General features: G+C 46.0%; 1 protein-coding gene across 7 annotated transcripts in view; it reads left to right on the top strand.

The window, feature by feature from the left end:
- Positions 1-23,170, top strand: part of UBR2 (ubiquitin protein ligase E3 component n-recognin 2) — an 87,841-nt gene that overhangs the window by 52,371 nt on the left and 12,300 nt on the right. For 4 of the 7 annotated variants that reach the window (XM_068165106.1, XM_068165101.1, XM_068165103.1 and 1 more), the window contains 16 exons: positions 1,273-1,375; positions 3,202-3,311; positions 3,542-3,622; positions 5,431-5,648; positions 7,450-7,649; positions 8,384-8,477; positions 11,066-11,227; positions 12,064-12,161; positions 12,385-12,457; positions 13,235-13,383; positions 13,474-13,529; positions 14,459-14,555; positions 16,656-16,723; positions 19,120-19,255; positions 20,440-20,530; positions 21,480-21,610. In XM_068165106.1, coding sequence (XP_068021207.1) covers positions 1,273-1,375; positions 3,202-3,311; positions 3,542-3,622; positions 5,431-5,648; positions 7,450-7,649; positions 8,384-8,477; positions 11,066-11,227; positions 12,064-12,161; positions 12,385-12,457; positions 13,235-13,383; positions 13,474-13,529; positions 14,459-14,555; positions 16,656-16,723; positions 19,120-19,255; positions 20,440-20,530; positions 21,480-21,610 — 1,867 coding nt within the window. Of the gene's footprint in view, positions 1-1,272; positions 1,376-3,201; positions 3,312-3,541; positions 3,623-5,430; positions 5,649-7,449; positions 7,650-8,383; positions 8,478-11,065; positions 11,228-12,063; positions 12,162-12,384; positions 12,458-13,234; positions 13,384-13,473; positions 13,530-14,458; positions 14,556-16,655; positions 16,724-19,119; positions 19,256-20,439; positions 20,531-21,479; positions 21,611-23,170 lie in introns of those variants that run through there. The other 3 variants (XM_068165104.1, XM_068165105.1, XM_068165108.1) reach the window with 2 other exon arrangements.

The raw sequence follows: 23,170 nt of genomic DNA, 5'->3' as shown, positions 1-23,170 counted from the left end.
CACACTTTGAGTCCTGTGTCCAGTTCTGGGCCCCTCAGTTTAGGAAGGAGATTGACTTGCTGGAAGGTGTCCAGAGAAGGGCAACCAAGTTGGAAGAGACCAGGTTGGAAGAGACCTTCAAGATCATCGCATCCAACCTATCACCCAACACCACCTAATCAACTAACCCATGGCACCAAGCACCCTGTCAAGTCTCCTCCTGAACACCTCCAGTGATGGTGACTCCACCACCTCCCCAGGCAGCCCATTCCAATGGGCAATCACTCTCTCTGTGTAGAACCTCTTCCTAACATCCAGCCTAAACCTCCCCTGGCACAGCCTGAGACTGTGTCCCCTTGTTGTGGTGCTGGCTGCCTGGGAGAAGAGACCAACCTCTGCCGGTCTACAACCTCCCTTCAGGTAGTTGTAGAGAGCAATAAGGTCACCCCTGAGCCTCCTCTTCTCCAGGCTAAGCAACCCCAGCTCCCTCAGCCTCTCCTCACAGGGCTGTGTTCCAAACCCCTCACCAACTTTGTTGCCCTTCTCTGGACATGCTCCAGCAAGTCAACCTCCTTCCTAAACTGAGGAGCCCAGAACAGGACACAGGACTCAAGGTGTGGCCTAACCAGTGCAGTGTACAGGGGCAGAATGACCTCCCTGCTCCTGCTGGCCACACTGTTCCTGATGCAGGCCAGGATGCCATTGGCCCTCCTGGCTGCCTGGGCACACTGCAGGCTCATGTTCAGCCTACCATGAAGCAGTACCCCCAGGTCCCTCTCTGCCTGGCTGCTCTCCAGCCACTCTGACCCCAGCCTGTAGCACTGCATGGGGTCGCTGTGGCCAATGTGCAGAACCTGGCACTTGGATGTTAATGGAATGCTAGAATAATTAATTTTAATTATTTCAATATTTGTCAGTTAAAGTTGGCATGTGAACAGGATTGTGAGTGGATCATGCTTCTGTCCAGAGGCTTGTGATAATGACATGGCAATTGCTAGGGAGAAAGCTAAGAAGCACTCCCTGCTCTCTCACTAGACAAGACAGCAAACAGGATGATACAAATGGTACAATGTATTTTTCAGCTGGTAATGTTTTAAGTATTGATAAACAAACATTGCTGCTCATGTGTGATGTGGGTTTGAAACTGTGTGCATGCAGAAATAAGTTCAAGGGTATTCTCATGATAGAATTTTATTGTGTGACTTCCTTATCTCTTCCTGAATTACCCAAATTGTTTGAGGAGAGACTATGCATTGTTTAAGTAAGTAAATAATGGTTTATAAAATCCCCTAGGTTCTGCATTTGCTTGGAATGGCACTACAAGAAGAAAAGCAACACCTGGAGAACCTCAGCGAGGAGAATGTTGTCACCTTTACCTTCACTCAGAAAATATCAAGTATGGCTTTCTTTGCAAGTCTACAGCAAATGTTACATAACTGAAAATGCCAGTATTTCATCTTTCATTCTGCTGAAATGGTGTTAGCCAGAAAGATAGATTTGGTTTTCCTTCAAGATTTTAACTATGTTCACAGTATCACTAAGGTTGGAAGGGAACTCAAAGATCATCAAGTCCAACCTGTCACCACAGACCTCATGACTAGACCATGGCACCAAGTGCCACATCCAATCCCCTCTTGAACACCTCCAGGGATGGGGACTCCACCACCTCCCTGGGCAGCACATTCCAATGATGAATGACTCTCTCAGTGAAGAACTTTCTCCTCACCTCCAGCCTAAACTTCCCCTGGCACAGCTTGAGACTGTCCCCCCTTGTTCTGATGCTGGTTGCCTGGGAGAAGAGACCAGTCCCTTCCAGTGCAGAGTACAGGGCACAATGACTTCCCTGCTCCTGCTGGCCACACTATTCCTAATGCAGGCCAGGATGCCATTGGCCCTCCTGGCTACCTGGGCACACTGCAGGCTCATGTTCAGCCTACCATTGACCAGTACCCCCAGGTCCCTCTCTGTTTGGGAGCTCTCCAGCCACTCTGACCCCAGCCTGTAGCTCTGCATGGGGTTGCTGTGGCCAAAGTGCAGCACCTGGCACTTGGACTTGTTGAATGCCATCCTGTTGGACTCTGCCCATCTGTCCAGTCAGTCGAGGTCCCTCTGCAGAGCCCTTCTGCCCTCTAACTGACCAATATCTGCTCCTAACTTGCTGTCACCTGCAAATTTGCTGATGACTGACTCGACCCCCTCATCCAGATCATCAGTAAAGATATTGAACAGCATGGGGCCCAGCACTGATCCCTGGGGGACGCCACTACTGCCTGGCCTCCAGCTGGCTGTGGCACCATTCACCACCACTCTCTGGGCTCGGCCTCCAGCCAGTTCCTAACCCAGCACAGAGTGCTGCTGTCCAAGCCAGGAGTTGACAGCTTAGCCAGCACTGTGCTGTGGGGGACAGTGTCAACCGCCTTGCTGAAGTCCAGGTAGACCACATCCACAGGCCTCCCCACATCCACCAGGCAGTCACCTGATCATAGAAGGAGATCAGGTTGGAGAGGCAGGACCTGCCCTTCCTAAATCCATGCTGGCTGGACCTGAGCCCTTGGCCATCCTTCAGGTGCGCAGTTATTGGTGCCAGGATAATCTGCTCCATCACTTTCCCTGGCACTGAGGTCAGGCTGACTCATAGTTGACCATATATATATATATGTGCTTTACAGACAGGTTGATTCTGTACTAGTAGTAATACTGCTGAAGGCCTTTTTTAGATGAGAAATCTGAAGGTTGACTAACTCCTAGTAACTCTGATTCTTAATATCTTTAAGTACCATCTCACAGGCTGCTGTACATAATCAGGTGCTACAACTGGAGAAACTGAAGTTGCATTCTTCCATCTTGACTCTCCTTTGTATCTTCTGACCAGCACCTCTAGTTTCACTAAGACAACTTCATTTTAAATCAGTGAAAATAAAGTACTGCTGGCTGTATGTGGCAGCTCCCAAGATGAAAACCCTCAGGGAGCACATACAGTCCCTTTGTCTTGTAAGAAGATACAGAGTAAGGCTTTCAGAGCTGTTTTGTTGTGACTTCTCACAGTTTAGAGAATCTTCATGAAAATGCTGGTGGAGGGGGCAATGAGAGTTGCATATGGTGCCTGTTTGTTAAAGTTCTCAGCTGCTTGAAGGGTGGGGTCTGGGGATTTGTTTCTCATGTTAGTGAATGATTGGTTTGTCAGGTTAACAGCCTAGTCAATTGCTGTCATGTTGTTCTCAGGACCAGGAGAGGCACCCAATAATTCCCCTAGTATACTAGCCATGCTGGAAACACTGCAAAATGCACCTCATCTGGAAGTGCACAAGGACATGATCAGATGGATATTGAAGGTAAAGTCATTCTATATAACTTAGGAGAATCATGGGAAAATGACTTACAACAACAAGAACAACAAAACCCAAACCAAACCAAACTTCCCTCGTTATTTCCAAGTTGTGCTTTGCTATACCTCCTCTTTCCCCTTCTGGAATCCAGCGCAGTTGCATTACCTGACCATCTCGATAGTATATGCAGCTACCTTCACTTGTCACAAAGACATTTTGTTTCTTTCTTGTTCCAGACTTTTAATGCTATTAAGAAGCTAAGAGAAAGCTCTTCTCCAAGTTCTGTGGCTGAAACAGAAGGAACTATTATGGAGGAGGTAAAACCACGCTGCTAACAGTTAGTTGGTGTTGAACAGATCTGCCTGTGACTTGCAAAGGACTGTACTTCTGATTGCAGCTCTAAATTAGACAGGAGGCATTAGTGATTGCAGAAATTTTGTGTCTCAGCTTCTAGATGAAACTCATTTGTTTGAAAGACTTATTGGAAGAGTCCCTGGGCTATTTTTCTTTGCTTTATATATTGTAGTGGTCAAACCTTTTGCAGGTTTGCTCCTTAGAGCTGTTTGTTGCACTGGTCACAGCATTTCATGGTTCTGCTCTTCCCATGATTTGAGCCTCCTGGGGATGTGGTTAAGAAGAGATGGTTTCTGTATCTTGCCATGCAGGTCATTCCAGCTAAGATCAGCTAGCTCATTTAGCTGAACATGACATTCTAAATGGGTGGACCACTAGATGGATAAGGAACTGGCTTGACGGCTGCACCCAAAGAGTGGCTGTCAATGGCTCCATGTCCCAGTGGAGGCCAGGGACAAGCAGAGTCCCTCAGGGATCAGTCCTGGGACCTGTCTTGTTCAACATCTTTGTGGGGGACATGGACAGTGGCATTGAGTGCACCCTCAGCAAGTTTGCTGATGACACCAAGCTGTGTGGTGCAGCAGACAGCTGGAGGGAAGGGATCCATCCAGAGGGACCTTGACAGGCTGGAGAGCTGGGCACAAGCCAACCTCATGAAGTTCAATAAGAGCAAGTGCAGGGTCCTGCATCTGGGTCGAGGCAATCCCAGGCACAAATCCAGGCTGGGCAGTGACTGGCTGGAAAGCAGCCCTGAGGAGAGAGACTTGGGGGTGCTGGTGGACAAAAAGCTCAACAGGAGCTCTCAGTGTGCACTTGCAGCCCGCAAAGCCAATCAGATCCTGGGCTGCATCAGGAGAAGTGTGGCCAGCAGGGCAAGGGAGGTGATTCTCCCCCTCTGCTCAGCTCTGGTGAGACCCCACCTGGAGTACTGTGTCCAGTTCTGGAGCCCCTATTACAAGAGGGATGTGGAGGTGCTGGAAGGTGTCCAGAGAAGGGCCACAAGGATGAGCAGAGGGCTGGAGCACCTCTCCTGTGAGGACAGACTGAAGGAGTTGGGGCTGTTCAGTCTGGAGAACAGAAGGCTCCCAGGTGACCTCATTGTGGCCTTCCAGTATCTGAAGGGGGCCTACAGGAAGGCTGGGGAAGGACTGCTTAGGATCTCAGGTAGTGATAGGACTAGGGGGAATGGAATGAAGCTGGAGGTGGGGAGATTCAGGCTGGAGGGGAGGAGGAAGTTCTTCCCCATGAGAATGTTGAAGCCCTGGAATGGGTTGTCCAGGGAGGTGGTTGAGGCCCTGTCCCTGGAGGTGTTTAAGCCCAGGCTGGCTGAGGCTGTGGCCAGGCTGATGTAGTGTGGGGTGTCCCTGCCCATGGCAGGGGGGTTGGAACTAGATGATCCTTGTGGTCCCTTCCAACCCTGAATGAAACTATGAAACTATGAAATATTACACACAGTGTAGCAGCTTAGAGCACTGCAATGCATTCAGGAGTACAACTAGTATGGAGGAGGAGCAGCGTTAGAGATGAGGCCTGTCCTTTACTGACTTTTTAATCTTATGAATGCTCAAAGGAAAGAGGGAAAAACAAAACCCAGTTAAAGGCTAAGGAGGAATATAACTGTGGATGTGCAGTTCTACCAGCATTGAACAGGAGGTAAAAAGAGCACAAAGTAACTTTTTGGCAGACTTTCCTTTTATCTTTTTCTGAAATTTTTGCTGTCTGGAGGTTGGTAACACATAGCAGTAGCTAAAATAAATTCTGTGGCAACGAGGTCTTAGCAGGGACTGACCTGGCAACACGATTGCAGAGTTCCCGTGACAAAGACAAGGCTGAGAGGAAGAGGAAAGCTGAGATTGCCAGGTTGCGCCGGGAGAAAATCATGGCCCAGATGTCCGAGATGCAGCGGCACTTCATCAATGAGAACAAAGAGCTCTTCCAGCAGACTCTGGAGGAGCTGGATACTTCGACCTCTGGAGTGAATGAAAATAGGTAAAGGAAGCTTGTTCCAATTTTTCCCTTTACCTTTTACACCAGAGCTCAACATGAGCTCTCAGTGTGCACTTGCAGCCCGCAACGCCAATCAGATCCTGGGCTGCAGCAGGAGAAGTGTGGCCAGCAGGTCGAGGGAGGTGATCCTCCCCCTCTCCTCAGCTCTGGGGAGACCCCACCTGGAGTACCGTGTCCAGTTCTGGAGCCCCCATTACAAGAGGGATCTGGAGGTGCTGGAGCGTGTCCAGAGAAGGGCCAGGAGGATGATCAGAGGGCTGGAGCACCTCTCCTGTGAGGACAGACTGAAGGAGTTGGGGCTGTTCAGTCTGCAGAAGAGAAGGCTCCCAGGTGACCTCATTGTGGCCTTCCAGTATCTGAAGGGGGCCTACAGGAAGGCTGGGGAGGGACTGCTCAGGATCTCAGGTAGTGATAGGAGTAGGGGGAATGGAATGAAGCTGGAGGTGGGGAGATTCAGGCTGGAGGTGAGGAGGAAGTTCTTCCCCGTGAGAGTGTTGAAGCCTTGGAATGGGTTGTCCAGGGAGGTGGTCGAGGCCCCGTCCCTGGAGGTGTTTAAGCCCAGGCTGGATGAGGCTCTGGGCAGCCTGATCTAGTGTGAGGTGTCCCTGCCCATGGCAGGGGGGTTGGAACTAGCTGATCCTTGTGGTCCCTTCCAACCCTGACTGATACTATGATACTATGTCTGAAGATCTGTAAGAAAATCTGCCTGCAGTTGGAAATAGGAATTGAAGCGTCTTCATGATTTTCATAGAATCAATAAGGTTGGAAAAGACCTCAAGGATCATCAAGTCCAACCTATCACCCAGCACGTCATGACTACTAAACAATGGCTTCAAGTCCCACGTCCAGTCCCTTTTTGGGCACCTCCAGGGATGGTGACACGACCAACTCCCTGGGGAACACATTCCTGTCCCAGTTTGAAGGCAGATCTTCCCTTGCCTCCCAACAGGGCAGAAAAATGAAACTCAAACAAATGGATTGCAGAAGTGATGGAAAGTTTCAATGGAAAAGCAGTGAATGTTTTACAGAGAGCTACCAGCACAGTGACAAAAGAATATCCCAAAGCATACCCAGAAGCCTCCCAGCATTCCCCTTCTCCCTACCTGAGGGTACACCCAAAACCCCCCAGGGCTCTTTCTTCCCCCCCCTCCACTATTAGGCTAATCTCAGCTGGCCAGATCTGAGATTGCCCTTCCCCCTTCTCCTCCTGGCATTAGGCCTAGCCACCCAAGAGGCCTTGAGATAACTCCCCTTCCATTACCAGATAGGGAGCATCTCCCACAGGAGAGGGAGCAAGGGAAGAAAGAGGAAGAGAGAGACTTTGCAGATGGATTTATAGGGAGCAGGATATTATGGGTATTCCTGTGTCCACCCACTGGGCTGCACGCTCGAGGCACCAGAGGTGTCTCTTGTGTGGTAGCAGCAGAAGGCACCCAGCCCAAACTGCCACAATTCCATTGGCCAGTAGTAATTTCCAATGTTGTGAGCAAGTGGGGTGTTTTCAGAATCTGTGAGGCTGTTGAGGGATGCTGATGATGGATTGTCACAGATGCAGTTTCTGTGTTAAACTGGAGTGGTTAATTTTTTGGGAGGGTATGATGGAGGGTTTTTTTCCTGTGAAATCAGTTCTGTTTGTATGACCATAGGGATTGTTGTATAAATGCAAGAGCTGGTTTTTTGTCAGCATTTCTCATAAAGGTAGAAAACTTGCTAATACCAGCTTTCAAATCTTTAACTTGCAATGTTCTCCAAATTTGCTCACTGGTGTCTTTGAATATTCTAGCCCTGCAGTTTCAGATGCAAAACTCACAGCCTTGGGACCAGAGCAAACTAGAGTATCTGAACAGAGGCAAGTTGTGATGTGTATATTGTGTCAGGAGGAACAGGAAGTTAAAGTGGACAGCAGGGCTATGGTCTTGGCAGCCTTTATTCAGCGATCAACTGTGTTGTCTAAAAATAGGAACAAAGTGACTCCTGATCCTGGTAAGCAGTGTTCATGGTTGTCTGTAATGAATGTTGCTACAACAGGCTGCAGTAACCACTTGCTTGCTTCTGTGACAGTGGCATCACCTTCTAATGTTGACTGCATAGTTGTGAGTGACATCATTGTAATGAGCAGCAAAACTCCCTTATTTTTAGTGAGGTAGAAATGTGTCTTCTAAACACTTCAAAGCATTATCTAACTCTTCTGCTGGCCATTTATGGGAAAGTTCTTTGTAACAGATTAAAACCCCTTTAAAATCAGAAGTCTTTATATTGAAACTGCTCCCATAGTATTCAAGAGAGAGGAGGTGCAGATCTAGTGCTGTAAAGCAGAGTACCTAAGTTTCCTTCTCCTCTCATGATCTGAAACACTTCTTAGTGATATGAAATACCTGGATTTAGGTAACCTTGTGAATCTGCATTCTGCATAAAGATGTAGAAGATTTCTGCACTGAATCATTTTGTACTCTCACTCTGAAGATTAATATTCTTAAGCATTGTTCAGTGCAGGTAGATCATGGGGACCGTTATCAGCTTGTTTTAAAGTCTCAGTGCAGTGCAATATACTCAAAACTGCATGATATGTGTGAAGGATTACAGAAGCTGTTGGGGATTAGTAATATGTCTTGTGCTCAAATGAGTGATAAAGCTAATAATGACACAAAACATTATCTGCAAGTAAGCATTTTAATAAATGTCTGTTTCAAAGTTGCTTTGTTCTATTTTAACTACAGAAAAGTATGATCCATTATTCATGCACCCTGATCTGTCATGTGGGACACACACGGGGAGCTGTGGACATATTATGCATGCTCACTGTTGGCAAAGGTAAGAGGCTAGTTCAAGTAGCATTTCATGTCATTGTTTGCCTAATGGCACTAATTTTCATGGCAAAATTATTGCAATGTAGTAAATGTGGGGGGAAAAAAAAGGGAATTTCATGAAGCATTTAAAACAGGGTAAAAAATAAGTGGAAATCCTAAATAATGTCAACGTGTCCAAAATCATTTTGATTTACTATCTGTCATCTGGGCAAAGAAAAATCCAAAGCCACACATGGCAGCTTCTGTTCCCTTTTGGTGGTTTAGCCAAATGCATGATGCCCTTTGTTGCACACATGATTTAAACTCTGAAGCTTAGATTCTTGGAGTTCTTTTTGCAGTTCAGTAACAGATGTGTTCCTGCTGCTGCTTGTTCTCTCCACCAGAGTTTTAAATGACAGTGCATTCGTTGCACTCTTAATTCCTCCATGCTTAGACTGAAACATAAACTCAGAGTTATCCTTTGTTCTTGTCTTAAAAGTGACTTTTTTAGTTTTAGAATAGAATGGAACAGAGTTAACCAGGTTGGAAGAGACCTTGGAGATCGAGTCCAACCTATCACCCAGCACCATCTAATCAACTAAACCATGGCACCAAGCACCCCATCCAGACTCTTCCTAAACACCTCCAGGGATGGTGACTCCACCTCCTCCCTGGGCAGCACATTCCAATGGCCAATCTCTCTTTCTGTGAAGAACTTCTTCCTAGCATCCAGCCTAAACCTCCCCTGGCACAGCTTGAGACTGTGTCCTCTTGTTCTGGTGCTGGTTGTCTGGGAGAAGAGACCAACCCCCACCTGGCTACAACCTCCCTTCAGGGAGTTGTAGAGAGCAATAAGGTCTCCCCTGAGCCTCCTCTTCTCCAGGCTAAGCAACCCCAGCTCCCTCAGCCTCTCCTCACAGGGCTGTGCTCCAAACCCCTCCTCAGCTTTGTTGCCCTTCTCTGGACACCTTCCAGCAACTCAACCTCCTTCCTAAACTGAGGGGCCCAGAACTGGACACAGGACTCAAGGTGTGGCCTAACCAGTGCTGAGCACAGGGCACAATGACTTCCCTGCTCCCTCTGGCCACACTGTTCCTGATGCAGGCCAGGATGCCACTGGCCTTTTATGTTTCTTTTGGGTTTTTGGTGGTTGTTTTTTGTTTTGGGGGTTTAAAATATTTTTAATTTTTTTAGAAAACCTTTTAGAGTTATTTCAATTCTTTGGTTTCTTTTGGAGGGGTATAGCCATGTTTAGTGCTATGTGGTTCCAGTGCCACGTGACAAATGAAAACAATTCAAGCCCCTGACTTTGGGCCATTGCTTTGGGCTTTTGCACATTGCCCTTAAAACAACTGGTTTCAAATTCTGCCTTGTGTGTGAAGGCTGTTAGGAGCTCCCAGATACTCTGTGGCCATAACCATGTGCAGCTTTCATTTGCAGTCTTTGATAGCATTGCTCACTGAAGAGGCATTCATCTTATTTTGTTGCTCACCTACAGCCTTGTGTGCTTGCCAGTAACTCCTGTTCTTTGTTGTCTGTATTCAGACACTTTTGTTATGACAGAGCATGCTCTAAACCATCTCAGAGGCTTCTGGAATAGCAGTGTATTTATCAAAGCAGTTCATCAGGAGCAGTGTGGCCAGCAGGAGCAGGGAAGTCATTCTGCCCTGTACTCAGCACTGGTTAGGCCACACCTTGAGTCCTGTGTCCAGTTCTGGGCTCCTCAGTTTAAGAAGGACACTGAGATACTTGAATGTGTCCAGAGAAGGGCAACAAGGCTGGGGAGAGGCCTTGAGCACAGCCCTGTGAGGAGAGGCTGAGGGAGCTGGAGTTGATTAGCCTGGAGGAGAGGAGGCTTAGGGGTGACCTCATTGCTCTCTACAACTCCCTGAAGTGGGGTTGTAGCCAGGAGTGAGTTGGTCTCTTCTCTCAAGCAACCAGCACCAGAATAAGGGGACACAGTCTCAAGCTGTGCCAGGGGAGGTTTAGGCTGGAGGTGAGGAGAAAGTTCCTCATGGAGAGAGTCATTGGTCATTGGAATGTGCTGCCCAGGGAGGTGGTGGAGTCCCCATCCCTGGAGGTGTTCAAGAGGGGATTGGATGTGGCACTTGGTGCCATGGTTTAGTCATGAGGTCTGTGGTAACAGGTTGGACTCAATAATCTTTGAGATCTCTTCCAACCTTAGTGATTCTGTGATTCTATGATTTAGTTTTTATGTATGCAGAGAGTAGCCACCAGCTTTTCCAGTTGCTGCCTTTAGTGGAGTATGGACATGAATGATAGCCATGGCAGCTCCCCTTCAAATCTGATGTGAAAGTGAGAAATTTAAAATCTGATGTAAAAGTGAGGAATTATTTTTTCTTTAATGCTTCATCTTTCTCTCTACTTATTCCCCTAACTTTTTTTCTTCCTAAGTGGAGATGGCTAAAGTTCAGACTTCAATATGATTTAACAGCCCCCTTGGCTGCCAATCACTGCCGGCAGCCTGCTGCCAGTCAGGGGGTAGACATTTTCTTGGAAAAGGCAAAACAGTGTCTTCATGAGACTTCATGAATTTGTATGTTAAAGTAATGTTTTAATAACGTGCCACTAACATCTGACTCTTTTCTCAAGGTATTTTGATGCTGTGCAAGCAAAAGAACAACGAAGGCAGCAGCGGTTGCGAGTACACACAAGTTACGATGTAGAAAACGGGGAATTCCTTTGCCCCCTTTGTGAATGCTTAAGCAACACTGTTATTCCTCTGCTTCCTCCACCCAGAGGTTTATTTAACAGGTTTGTTTGCTTTATGAATGTCTTCTATAAATGTTAAAACCCCCAAAATATCTACGAAGCCACACCCCAAAACCTCCTTTCACAATGTTTGTTGCATTCTGCCTTGATAACCTCAGATGGATTACCTGCATGCTTATTTTGGGTTATGGACCTTCCTTGGTTGTTGTCTAGTATGGAATTTAGACTGTGAAAGGACAGTGAAGTGTAGAATAGAATAGAATAGACCAGACCAGACCGGAAGAGACCTTCAAGATCATCGTGTCCAACCCATCAACCAATCCAACCCACCTAAACAACTAACCCATGGCACCAAGCACCCCATCAAGTCTCCTCCTGAACACCTCCAGTGATGGTGATTCCACCACCTCCCCAGACAGCCCATTCCAATGGGCAATCACTCTCCCTGTGTAGAACTTCTTCCTAACATCCAGCCTAAACCTCCCCTGGCACAGCCTGAGACTGTGTCCTCTTGTTCTGGTGCTGGCTGCCTGGGAGAAGAGACCAACCTCTGCCTGTCTACAGCTTCCCTTCAGGTAGTTGTAGAGAGCAATAAGGTCACCCCTGAGTCTCCTCCTCTCCAGGCTAAGCAACCCCAGCTCCCTCAGCCTCTCCTCACAGGGCTGTGCTCAAGGCCTCTCCCCAGCCTTGTTGCCCTTCTCTGGACTCATTCCAGCAAAGGGACCCACAGGAGAAGAATGGAGCATGGAGAAATATGTGGACAGCAGAGAAAGAGCCTGTTGAGGAACAGAAGAACCTGGAATGCCTATGAAATAATTTTTGTATGTAGTTTGGTTGTTACTAATGTCTGTGTTCTGTTTCTGTGTATTTTTGGACAGGTTAGACTTTTCAGGCCAACCAAACCTAACTCAGTGGGTCAAAACAGTATCTCAGCAAATAAAAGCACTGCATTTACTTCAAGATGAAGACTCTGCAAGTAAGTGTGAAGAAACATGTGTGTCTGTATGTGAAAATGTTACACTGTTTAGGGAAGAGACCAAGTATCTTGGCTCTACCAGAGCAGAGTTCAGAGAGGGTGGCAAACGTGGTGAGAACAGCTTAGAATTTCAGTTTCAGGTGATGTGCTCCTGCACCATTTTAGCAAGTAAATAAACATGCATAGGTGAATAATCAGTTTTTATTACTTCTTGTTCATACAGGCAGCTCTGGTAATTCAGAGAAAATGGATCAGCTGCAGTTGCCAGAAGGATTTAGACCAAATTTCAAACCGAAGTATGTATTTACATCTTCAGTCATTAAATGGTAACATGAAAAGAGATGTAGCTTCTGTGCTATAAGGCCTCAGTAATTAAGGCAAACACATCAATTTTGCTTTCTTTAGAAAAGTTGGTTCTGCTGATATGCTACTGAAGTCCAAGTGACAAGTAGTAAATAGTGCAGTAGAATTTCAGAGGTGGATGTGGTAAGTGGATGGACAGAGGAGGTGCTGCAGTTGTATCAGCTTCAACATCAGGATTAAACTTTGTTTCTGTGTTAATTGTAGCTGGATGAAGGATTCATCATTATAAGTTGGCACTGCTACCACTAAAACATGAAGGAAGGCTGTGAAGTGGAGAGTATGTTAGTGTGCAATTTCAGTTACTGTAGTGTGTTTGTGTTTGAGTCTACCCTTTCATCACTTGAGGAGAAAGTAATGCATTTCATTACCTGGTGCAGACATGGGTCTGCCAGCTGCACACAAGACACCTGTCCCAGCTGCTGATAGATTTATCAGTCCCACAATTCTCTTTATTTAGGCTTAACTATATTCTCTTTGAATAATGGTTATTCTTAACACTAAAAAATGAGAGTGATTCCAATGAAATAATAATAGTTGGGAATGTATCTGCAATAGAAGAGAGGTTACAGAATACCAGATCCACAGAAGAACACTGGAGTTCTCACTTAAAAAGCCAGGTGTTCACCTATGGGGTGAATGCTCATTATTAAGAGTACTATGCTGCTAGGGGAGGTCATAATGAATTAGTAATGCTGTTTTCTTTGTTTCAGGAATCCTTACTCTGAGAGCATAAAAGAGATGTTGACAACTTTCGGTACGGCAACTTACAAAGTAGGCTTGAAGGTTCATCCAAATGAGGAAGACCCACGTGTACCCATTATGTGCTGGGGCAGCTGTGCTTACACAATACAGACTATAGGTACCAATGGATTCATTTTGCTCCCTAATGTGTGAATTTCAGAATTTAGTTCAATTCACAGCAGTGAAATACTTTGGTTTTCTGTTCTAGAACGAATATTAGCTGACGAAGATAAGCCCTTGTTTGGTCATTTACCTTGTCGACAGGTAAGGATCGAGTGGCAATTCCTCATTCTTCTCTGAACTGGTGAAGAAAGAGGCAGCTGTGGTGTAGTTGATCAGATAGTGTTGGGTGTTAGGTTGGACTCAATCTTGAAGGTCTTTTCCAACCTGGTTTGTCCTGTCCTGTCCTTAATGTAGAATATCTGAAGTTGAAGTTGCGGTTATTGGAGAGTTATACTTGTTGGATCCCACTGTTGAGTCAATCAATATCTGGTTATTAATCTATTTAAATGTCAAATCTAGCAAAACCTTTTTAAATAAATGTGTAGCTGTGTAGCTCAGTAAGTCAAGGCTTCTCATGGTAACAGTCAAACCAAGATTAGTATCACAGTGTCACCAAGCTTGGAAGAGACCTCAAAGATTGAGTCCAACCTGTCACCACAGACCTCATGACTAGACCATGGCACCAAGTGCCACATCCAATCCCCTCTTGAGCACCTCCAGGGATGGGGACTCCACCACCTCCCTGGGCAGCACATTCCAATGATAAATGACTCTCTCTGGGAAGAACTTTCTCCTCACCTCCAGCCTAAACTTCCCCTGGCACAGCTTGAGACTGTGTCCTCTTGTTCTGGTGCTGGTTGCTAGAGAGAAGAGACCAACCCCTTCCTGGCTACAACCACCCTTCAGGTAGTTGTAGAGGGCAATGAGGTCTCTCCTGAGCCTCCTCTTCTCCAGGCTAAACAACCCCAGCTCCCTCAGCCTCTCCTCATAGAGCTGAATACTGCAGAAAACTTGAGTATTTGCATAAATAGGAATCTGTGCTATACCTTGTGTATGTATGCTCTGTGTGTGTGTGTGTGTCTATATACACTCAAACTGCTCCCATAAACTACAGCTGAGGGATTTGTAGGTGAAAAGACCTATTGAGGAACTTCACTAACTGTGGCAATGTTTCTTGTTTGTTTTCAAAGGATGACTGCCTTACATCATTAACAAGATTTGCAGCAGCACACTGGACAGTTTCATCTCTCTCAGCAGTACAGGGTCATTTTTGTACTCTTTTAGCATGTAAGTTCCACACCTTATGCTGTTTTCCAAAGATGCAGATGGAGAAAAATGCTTACAAAATTATTGTTAGTTGTGATTACAGATTAATCTGAGAGGATGCTTTCATGTAGTGGGTTTATGTAATGGACTGAGAACTGGCATTTTCACATCTGTGCCTCTACATACTACACCATACTGGAGAAAAAAAGGACACTTCCTTCAATCCAAGATACAGTTTTACATTTCAATCCAAGATACATCCTTCCAGTTCCAAGATACATTTTCAAGAGAGCCATGGGTATTTAGTTATGAAGGAGTTCTCTTGATTCCTCAAAGACAGCATTTATATTGCTGCTTTTGGAAGGATACCTAGAGCAAAGAAAAGGAAGCATGGGCCTTCCCCAAAAGCAAGTGATATGCTGGAACCTTAAACAGGAGGAGATAAAGATTAATATAGTATTGAAAGGAATGAGGATATTTGCAGGGGTTGCTAATGTATCTGCAGACTGCCTTTCAAAAGGAGGGTTTGTGGTAAGACAGGACTTGGGAAGTAATACTGGATTTTAAGAAGTTGACTGAGAACAGCCAACATGTTTTCTAAGCTTGAAGCATTTACACAGAGAGAGGAAAAGCCTCATGCAGTAATTACCTGTGAGAGGAAGGGGTGGTACAAAATGTGTTGGTGGATGAGAGAAACTTCAGAGTGTATTCATATCCTGCAATCACTAGTAGAACTAACTGATGCCATCTAGTTCAGAAAACAGTTGGTACCTCTACAGGGAAGAGCTTATTTGGCATCATTATACAGCAGTAATGACTGAGTCATTTTCTGTGTGAAGCAGAAGAGCAAATACTGCTAGCAATTAGACTGGAATTTTGTGGTGTTTTGCAGGGTTTGGCTTTTCTTAAAATTGAATCAGTTTCTTCAAGGCTGCTCTGCCTTCCAGCTGACAGCAGGAAAAGGGTTTGCAGTTGTGGTTTTTTTTCAAGGCTAGGAATAAGGAAGATTATTATCCTTTGATCTGTCAGCATTCTAGCATTACATGAAGATAACTTACTGATTAAAGGTTTGCTTTTGGAAGGTCCCTGATCTGCTCATGGTTTTGATGGAAGCGTTTTTCATGCTTCTGGGTTGAGTTCTGTGGCTTTGTGCTTGTGGAAATAAGCATTTGAAATCTCAGTGGTAATAGAAGTAGCTTCAAAGTATCACTGATCTTCAGCTGTTAATTTGTTGTCCAGCAGGGCAGTAGCCTTCAACTGAAGCGTTTTAAAGTTACTATGATGAGACTTTGTTTTACTCTAGTGATGGGTTTAAACTTGACTTTGCAGCTTAGGGTTTATAGCTGCAATGTAAAAGTGTTCTTCTATCTACAGTTGAAAATACTTAATCAGGTTTTACTGCTTGTTGCAGTAAAGAATCTTGTAACTGTTTCTTGATTTTGTTTTAATTGTCATGACATTTTCAAGCCACTTATGTTTGCTTTCAGGTGAAAGTACCTGCCATTTATTAAGTGTGTGAATTTCTGTTGTTAGCTGGAGTGATTTGGTTTATATTTTGTGGTTACTGTGAATGCAAATACTTCAGAGATGGAGAGACCAATACCTTTCTTAGGCATAACATGCATTTTAGAGCCCAGAAAGCAAAAGGGTAGCATGAGGAACCTGTTACAAACCTTTTAAAGTTCAGAGGGAACTCACAATTATCTTCACATCTCTCCAGTAGACAACAATTAATGTTTCTGATGAGTCACTACTGTTTCAGCTTATTTGTGGGTCAGAGCTTGAGATACTGTCTCATTGAGATGCTGTCTCATCTCCCCCTGGAAACTTAAGCAGTGAAAGAAAGTCACCATGGAGGTAGTGAAAGGTAGCATTTAGTTTGTTCTGGTTATTTTCAGTTTGTTCCATTTTAATGCAATGTAGTCAAGCAGGCATGAGTCTGTTCCTGTAATGTTGAGCAACTTGGAATTCACACCTTTCTGGCTGCAGCAGGTGCATTATGTTTGAAGTATCCTAAGCATGTAAACAAAGGAGATGGCTCTCATTGTGTAACTGAAGTACACTGAAATCTTTTCATGTGTAACTCTTCAATTGATTTATTTCTCTTTCTAATATTCTCAGCACTGGTGCCTAATGAAAACAACGGGAATCTTCCTTGCATACTTGATATTGACATGTTCCATTTATTGGTAAGTGTTCCACAACACATTTAAACAATCTTTTGGTCAAGAAGGCACTATGTAAAAACTTACTTGGAAACCTTCTCTTGACTCTGGTTTAGCAACCTTTCCAAATGTTCTGCCTTTTAGTACTTTCCCCCTACTGCTCAGTGCAATTTAAAGACTCTTTTTTTGATTTCATAGTATCTATCATAGTATCATTCAGGGTTGGAAGGGACCACAAGGATCATCTAGTTCCAACCCCCCTGCCATGGGCAGGGACACCCCACACTTGATCAGCCTGGCCAGAGCCTCATCCAGCCTGGGCTTAAACACCTCCAGGGACAGGGCCTCAACCACCTCCCTGGACAACCCATTCCAGGGCTTCACCACTCTCATGGGGAAGAACTTCCTCCTCACCTCCAGCCTGAATCTCCCCACCTCCAGCTTCATTCCATTCCCCCTAGTCCTATCACTACCTGAGATCCTGAGCAGTCCCTCCCCAGCCTTCCTGTAGGCCCCCTTCAGATCCTGGAAGGCCACAATGAGGTCACCTGGGAGCCTTCTCTTCTGCAGACTGAACAGCCCCAACTCCTTCAGTCTGTCCTCATAGGAGATTCTTAGCTACAAATAGGGGTAAAATGAGGTAGGATGGGGTGCTTGGTGCCATGGTTTAGATGGATTGGTTGATGGGTTGGACACAGTGATCTTGAAGGTCTCTTCCAACCTGGTTTATTCTATTCTGTTCTTTGGATATTATAAAGAGCCAAGCCCAACAACCCAAAATACCTCCCCCCAAAACCTCAAATGAATAAAAAGCTGATGAAACAACAACATAAAAACCAAAAACTAACATTAACTTTAAAAAAATAGCCCCAAACAAAACCTAAACTGAAAAGAAACCCTCCCAGCAAACCACAAACAGAAAAAGTGAACACCCCCACACCCCTAAAACCTTCCTGATGGCCATTATTTCAGTGAACAAAATAATGAACTAGCTAATCAGCTGAAACATTAGCCATGAGAGATGCTGCCTTCAAAGGGTGTAGTTGCAGCATGAGCCAAGGGAATGGGAAGATTCAAAAGGAAAAGGAATAGAATAGAATAAACCAGGTTGGAAGAGACCTTCAAGATCATCACATCCAACCTATCATCCAACACCACCTAATCAACTAACCCATGGCACCAAGCACCCCATCCAGTCTCCTCCTGAACACCTCCAGTGACGGCAACTCTACCACCTCCCCAGGCAGCCCATTCCAATGGGCAATCACTCTCTCTGTGTAAAACTTCCTCCTAACCTCCAGCCTGAACTTCTCCTGGCACAGCCTTGAGACTGTGTCCTCTTGTTCTGGTGCTGGCTGCCTGGGAGAAGAGACCAACCTCTGCCTGTTCACAATCCCCCTTCAGGTAGTTGTAGAGAGTGATAAGGTCACCCCTGAGTCTCCTCTTCTCCAGGCTAAGCAACCCCAGCTCCCTCAGCCTCTCCTCACAGGGCTGTGTTCCAAACCCCTCACCAACTTTGTTGCCCTTCTCTGGACACCTTTCAGCAAGTGAACCTCCTTCCTAAACTGAGGGGCCCAGAACTGGACACAGGACTCAAGGTGTGGCCTAACCAGTGCAGTGTACAGGGGCAGAATGACCTCCCTGCTCCTGCTGGCCACACTGTTCCTGATGCAGGCCAGGATGCCATTGGCCCTCCTGGCCACCTGGGCACCCTTCAGGCTCATGTTCAGCCTACCATCAACCAGCACCTCCAGGTCCCTCTCTGCCTGGCTGCTCTCAGCCACTCTGACCCCAGCCTGTAGCACTGCCTGGGGTTGTTGTGGCCAATGTGCAGAACCTGGCACTTGGATGTGTTCAATCTCCTGCCCTTGGCCTCTGCCCATCTGTCCAGCCTGTCCAGGTCCCTCTGCAGAGCCTCTCTACCCTCCAGCAGATCAACTCCTGCCCCCAGCTTGGTGTCGTCTGCAAATTTACTGATGATAGACTCAATGCCCTCATCCAGATCATCAATAAAGATGTTAAAGAGCACAGGGCCCAGCACTGATCCCTGGGGGACTCCACTAGTGCCTGGCTGCCAGCTGTCTGTGGCACCATTCACCACCACTCTCTGGGCTCAGCCTCCAGCCAGTTCCTAACCCAGCTCAGAGTGCTGCTGTCCAAGCCAGGGGCTGACAGCTTGGCCAGCAGTTTGCTATGGGGGATTGTGGCAAAGGCCTTGCTGAAGTCCAGGCAGACTACATCCACAGCCCTCCCCACATCCACCAGGCTGTCACCTGCTCGTAGAAGGAGATCAGGTTGGTCAGGCAGGACCTGCCCTTCCTAAATCCATGCTGGCTGAGCCTGATCCCTTGGCCATCCTCTAAGTGCTGTGTGATTGCACTCAGGATGACCTGTTCCATCTTTCCTGTTTTCTCTTGCAGGTAAGCTTGGTGCTCTCTTTCCCTGCTATACATTGTCAGGATTTTTCAGGGGTCAGTCTTGGCGCTGGAGATCTTCACCTGTTTCATCTTGTCACCATGGCACACATAATACAAATTTTACTTACCTCATCAACAGGTAATGCTCCTTTCTTTCAAATGCTGTTGAAAATATTCCTCCATTCTGTTCTTGAAAAGCACTGAGGTGCTCTTGGTAAATGTATGCCCCGTAACAGTTGTAAAATAAGATTGTTGGTACTCTGTCTTTCAGCCCATAGAAAGTATTGATAAACTGTACTCCTGAGAGTTCAGACTTTTGTCCTTACTGCATAGCACTGAAGGGTTTTTGGAGCACAGCTAGTCATGATCCTGGCTTTCAAGGGAACGTAGCAATGCCTGGAGGTGTTTATTGCAGAGACATGACTTAGGCATTGCATGATGAATAAGCTGCAGTTAGAATAGAATAGACCAGGTTGGAAGAGACCTTCAAGATCATCGTGTCCAACCTATCATCCAACACCACCTAATCAACTAACCCATGGGACCAAGCACCCCATCAAGTCTCCTCCTGGACACCTCCAGTGATGGTGACTCCACCACCTCCCCAGGCAGCCCATTCCAATGGGCAATCACTCTCTCGGTGTAGAACTTCCTCCTAACCTCCAACCTAAACCTCCCCTGGCGCAGCCTGAGACTGTGTCCTCTTGTTCTGGTGCTGGCTGCCTGGGAGAAAAGAACAACCTCTGCCTGGCTACAATCTCCCTTCAGGTAGTTGTAGAGAGCAATAAGGTCACCCCTGAGTCTCCTCTGCTCCAGGCTAAGCAACCCCAGCTCCCTCAGCCTCTCCTCAGGGCTTGTGTTCCAAGCCCCTCACCAACTTCATTGCCCTTCTCTGGACACGCTTCAGCAAGTCAACCTCCTTCCTAAACTGAGGGGCCCAGAACTGGACACAGGACTCGAGGTGTGGCCTAACCAGTGCAGTGTACAGGGGCAGAATGACCTAGCAGAGTAAGGAATCAGTGTATCTTCTGGCAAGAAGAACTGGCTGAGGTGTGATATGCCAAAAGCCAAGCACTTCAAGCAAGTATGTTAGGAGAGCTCAGCAGCACCTCTCTGGAGTTGACAGTGGCATATACTTACCACGTGAGATATGCTGCAGAAAGCTTTTATTTCAGTCCATCATACTGTAGTACAGCGGAATGTTTCACTTAGTTTGGGCTTTTTGGCTTCTTTCTCAAAACTTGAAAAATTGCATTTTTGCTGGATAAATGAAGTGATGAGGTACACACGAAGTGCCTTGGTGCTTGTTTCTTTCTTCTCCAGAAGAAAATGGCATGGATCAGGAAAACGCCAACACTGAAGAGGAAGTAGCTGTGCTTACACTGTATAAATTTCTTTGCCAGTGTACAGGAAGGTAAATATGCTGTCTGTTGCTAAAACTGTCTAATACTTTGTCCCTCTCAGACTCCACAGTAACTACTGACTGAGTTCTGTATACTGATGCTGTCAGAGATGAGACTTTTAACTTTAATTCTTACATCTTGTTCATATCCACTACTTAGAAGTTTTGAAGTGACAGTTCCCTCTGTGCTGATCAAGGCATAGCTGCCCATGAAGTTCCTATAACTCCCCCTGTGCTGATCAGGGCATACCTGCCCATGAAGTTCCTATAACTCCCCCTGTGCTGATCAAGGCATAGCTGCCCATGAAGTTCCTATAACTCCCCCTGTGCTGATCAAGGCATAGCTGCCCATGAAGTTCCTATAACTCCCCCTGTGCTGATCAGGGCATAGCTGCCCATGAAGTTCCTATAACTCCCCCTGTGCTGATCAGGGCATACCTGCCCATGAAGTTCCTATAACTCCCCCTGTGCTGATCAAGGCATACCTGCCCATGAAGTTCCTATAACTCCCCCTGTGCTGATCAAGGCATAGCTGCCCAGGAAGTTCCTATAACTCCCCCTGTGCTGATCAAGGCATAGCTGCCCATGAAGTTCCTATAACTCCCCCTGTGCTGATCAAGGCATACCTGCCCATGAAGGTTATGCTCTGGAAGATTGTTTTTGTCAGTCAGTTTGCAGCTGTGTAGAGTCTGGAATTGGCAGTGTCTGAATACAAAGAACTACTTAAGTTCTGAAATGTCTATGCAGAGCTGCCCTTAATTTACTGTTTCAATTGATTGTATTTTTACAGATCTCTGTGTGGCTTTCCTTGGAGTTAGCTTTGAAATAAACATTTTCCATAGTGCTTGTTTCAACTGAAGTGATTTCATGTGAATTTCAAGTGAAGACTTGCTAATATAGATCTGAAACTGAGATGATTAAATAAAAGCCAACTTATTTTTTTTCACTCTGTTCTCTTAAGTGCCTTGAAAGAAATTTCCTCAGGCTGGCACCTGTGGAGGAATCTAAAAGCTGGGATTATGCCTTTCCTGAGATGTTCTGCTTTGTTTTTCCATTACTTAAATGGAGTTCCAGCGCCCTCCGAGTTACAAGGTACTGTCTGCTTTGTATTAAATCAGCCTTTCAAGACAAACATTTAGGGACAAAGTAAACTGCATTTAAACTCTCTTCTCTGATGATGCTGATTGCATGAGATGTAACTACAGCAGAATCATACCTGCAGCATGACAAAGGGGAAAATAGATGTATTTAGAATAGAATTAACCAGGATGGAAAAGACCTTCGAGGTCAAGTCCAACCTATCACCCAACACCATCCCCCACAGCAAACTCCTGGCCAAGCTGTCAGCCCATGGCTTGGACAGCAGCACTCTGAGCTGGGTTAGGAACTGGCTGGAGGCTGAGCCCAGAGAGTGGTGGTGAATCGTGCCACAGCCAGCTGGCAGCCAGGCACCAGTGGTGTCCTCCAGGGATCAGTGCTGGGCCCCATCCTGTTCAATATCTTTATTGATGATCTGGATGAGGGCATTGAGTCCATCATCAGTAAATTTGCAGATGACACCAAGCTGGGGGCAGGAGTTGATCTGCTGGAGGGTAGGAGAGCTCTGCAGAGAGACCCTTCTAATATAGAAGCAAATGCTGTTCTTAATTATTTAAAACAGAAATGTATGGGTTTCTGTTACAAAGTGAAAATGTGATGATTTTGAATCTCTGGTTGATTAGTATTTTCAGCTTTTGCTTGCATTGATTTTGTATGAATTGGCATCTGGCAATAGCTAACAGCTCTCCATAAATACACCTAACTGTGTTACACCCCAAGGAATCTGTGTTAGTAACATACTTTACTGGCCTTCACTTATGGTGTCTGTAGGGGTAGAATGAAATATGAAGATGTTAATAACAAGTAGGTCATGCTGCTTCAGGATGCATAGAATCAATAAGGTTGGAAAAGACCTAAAGGATCATCAAGTCCAACCTGTCACCCAACACCTCATGGCTACTAAACCATGGCACCAAGTGCCATGTCCAATCCCCTCTTGAACACCTCCAGGGATGGTGACTCCACCACCTCCCTGGGCAGCACATTCCAATGGCTAACAACTCTCTCTGGGAAGAACTTTCTCCTCACCTTGAGCCTAAACTTCCCCTGGAACAGCTTGAGACTGTGTCCTCTTGTTCTGGTGCTGGTTGCCTGGGAGAAGAGACCAACCCCTTCCTGGCTACGACCTCCCTTCAGGGAGTTGTAGATTCCCATGTTTAAAACAAGGTCTGATGCTTGGTGCTGAGCTGACACAAGAGCAATGGTTGTCTCTTGCCCTGGGGATCTTGTTGTACAGTGTTTCCTTGACACACAGCTCTCTGACAAATGGTGTTTAATGAGTTTTCCCTTTATTAATAGCAATGTTAAAGTGGCCAAAAGGGTAAAAACCTTTGCTCCTGAACTTCAGTTTTTCTTCAGCAGGGTTTCTCAAGTTCACAGTCTAGGTGAGTAGCAGTGACCACTTGAGTTCTTTGTTACAGATACTCTAAAGGTGAGGTACAAAGTGCAGATGTACTTTCAGACAGCAGATTATTGGGCCTGTAGAGACCTGGTTGTAGGAGAGGGAAGAAGGAAGGTCTTGCCTCACTCTTTTTTTCAAACAGTCTTAAGTCT

This window comes from Melanerpes formicivorus, unplaced genomic scaffold (genome assembly GCF_026170545.1).
Source record: "Melanerpes formicivorus ecotype bairdi unplaced genomic scaffold, bMelFor1.0.p_v2 SCAF_84, whole genome shotgun sequence".
Lineage (NCBI taxonomy): Eukaryota > Metazoa > Chordata > Aves > Piciformes > Picidae > Melanerpes > Melanerpes formicivorus.
Note: the sequence above shows the minus strand (reverse complement) of the source record. Positions and strands in the feature narration are given on the sequence as shown.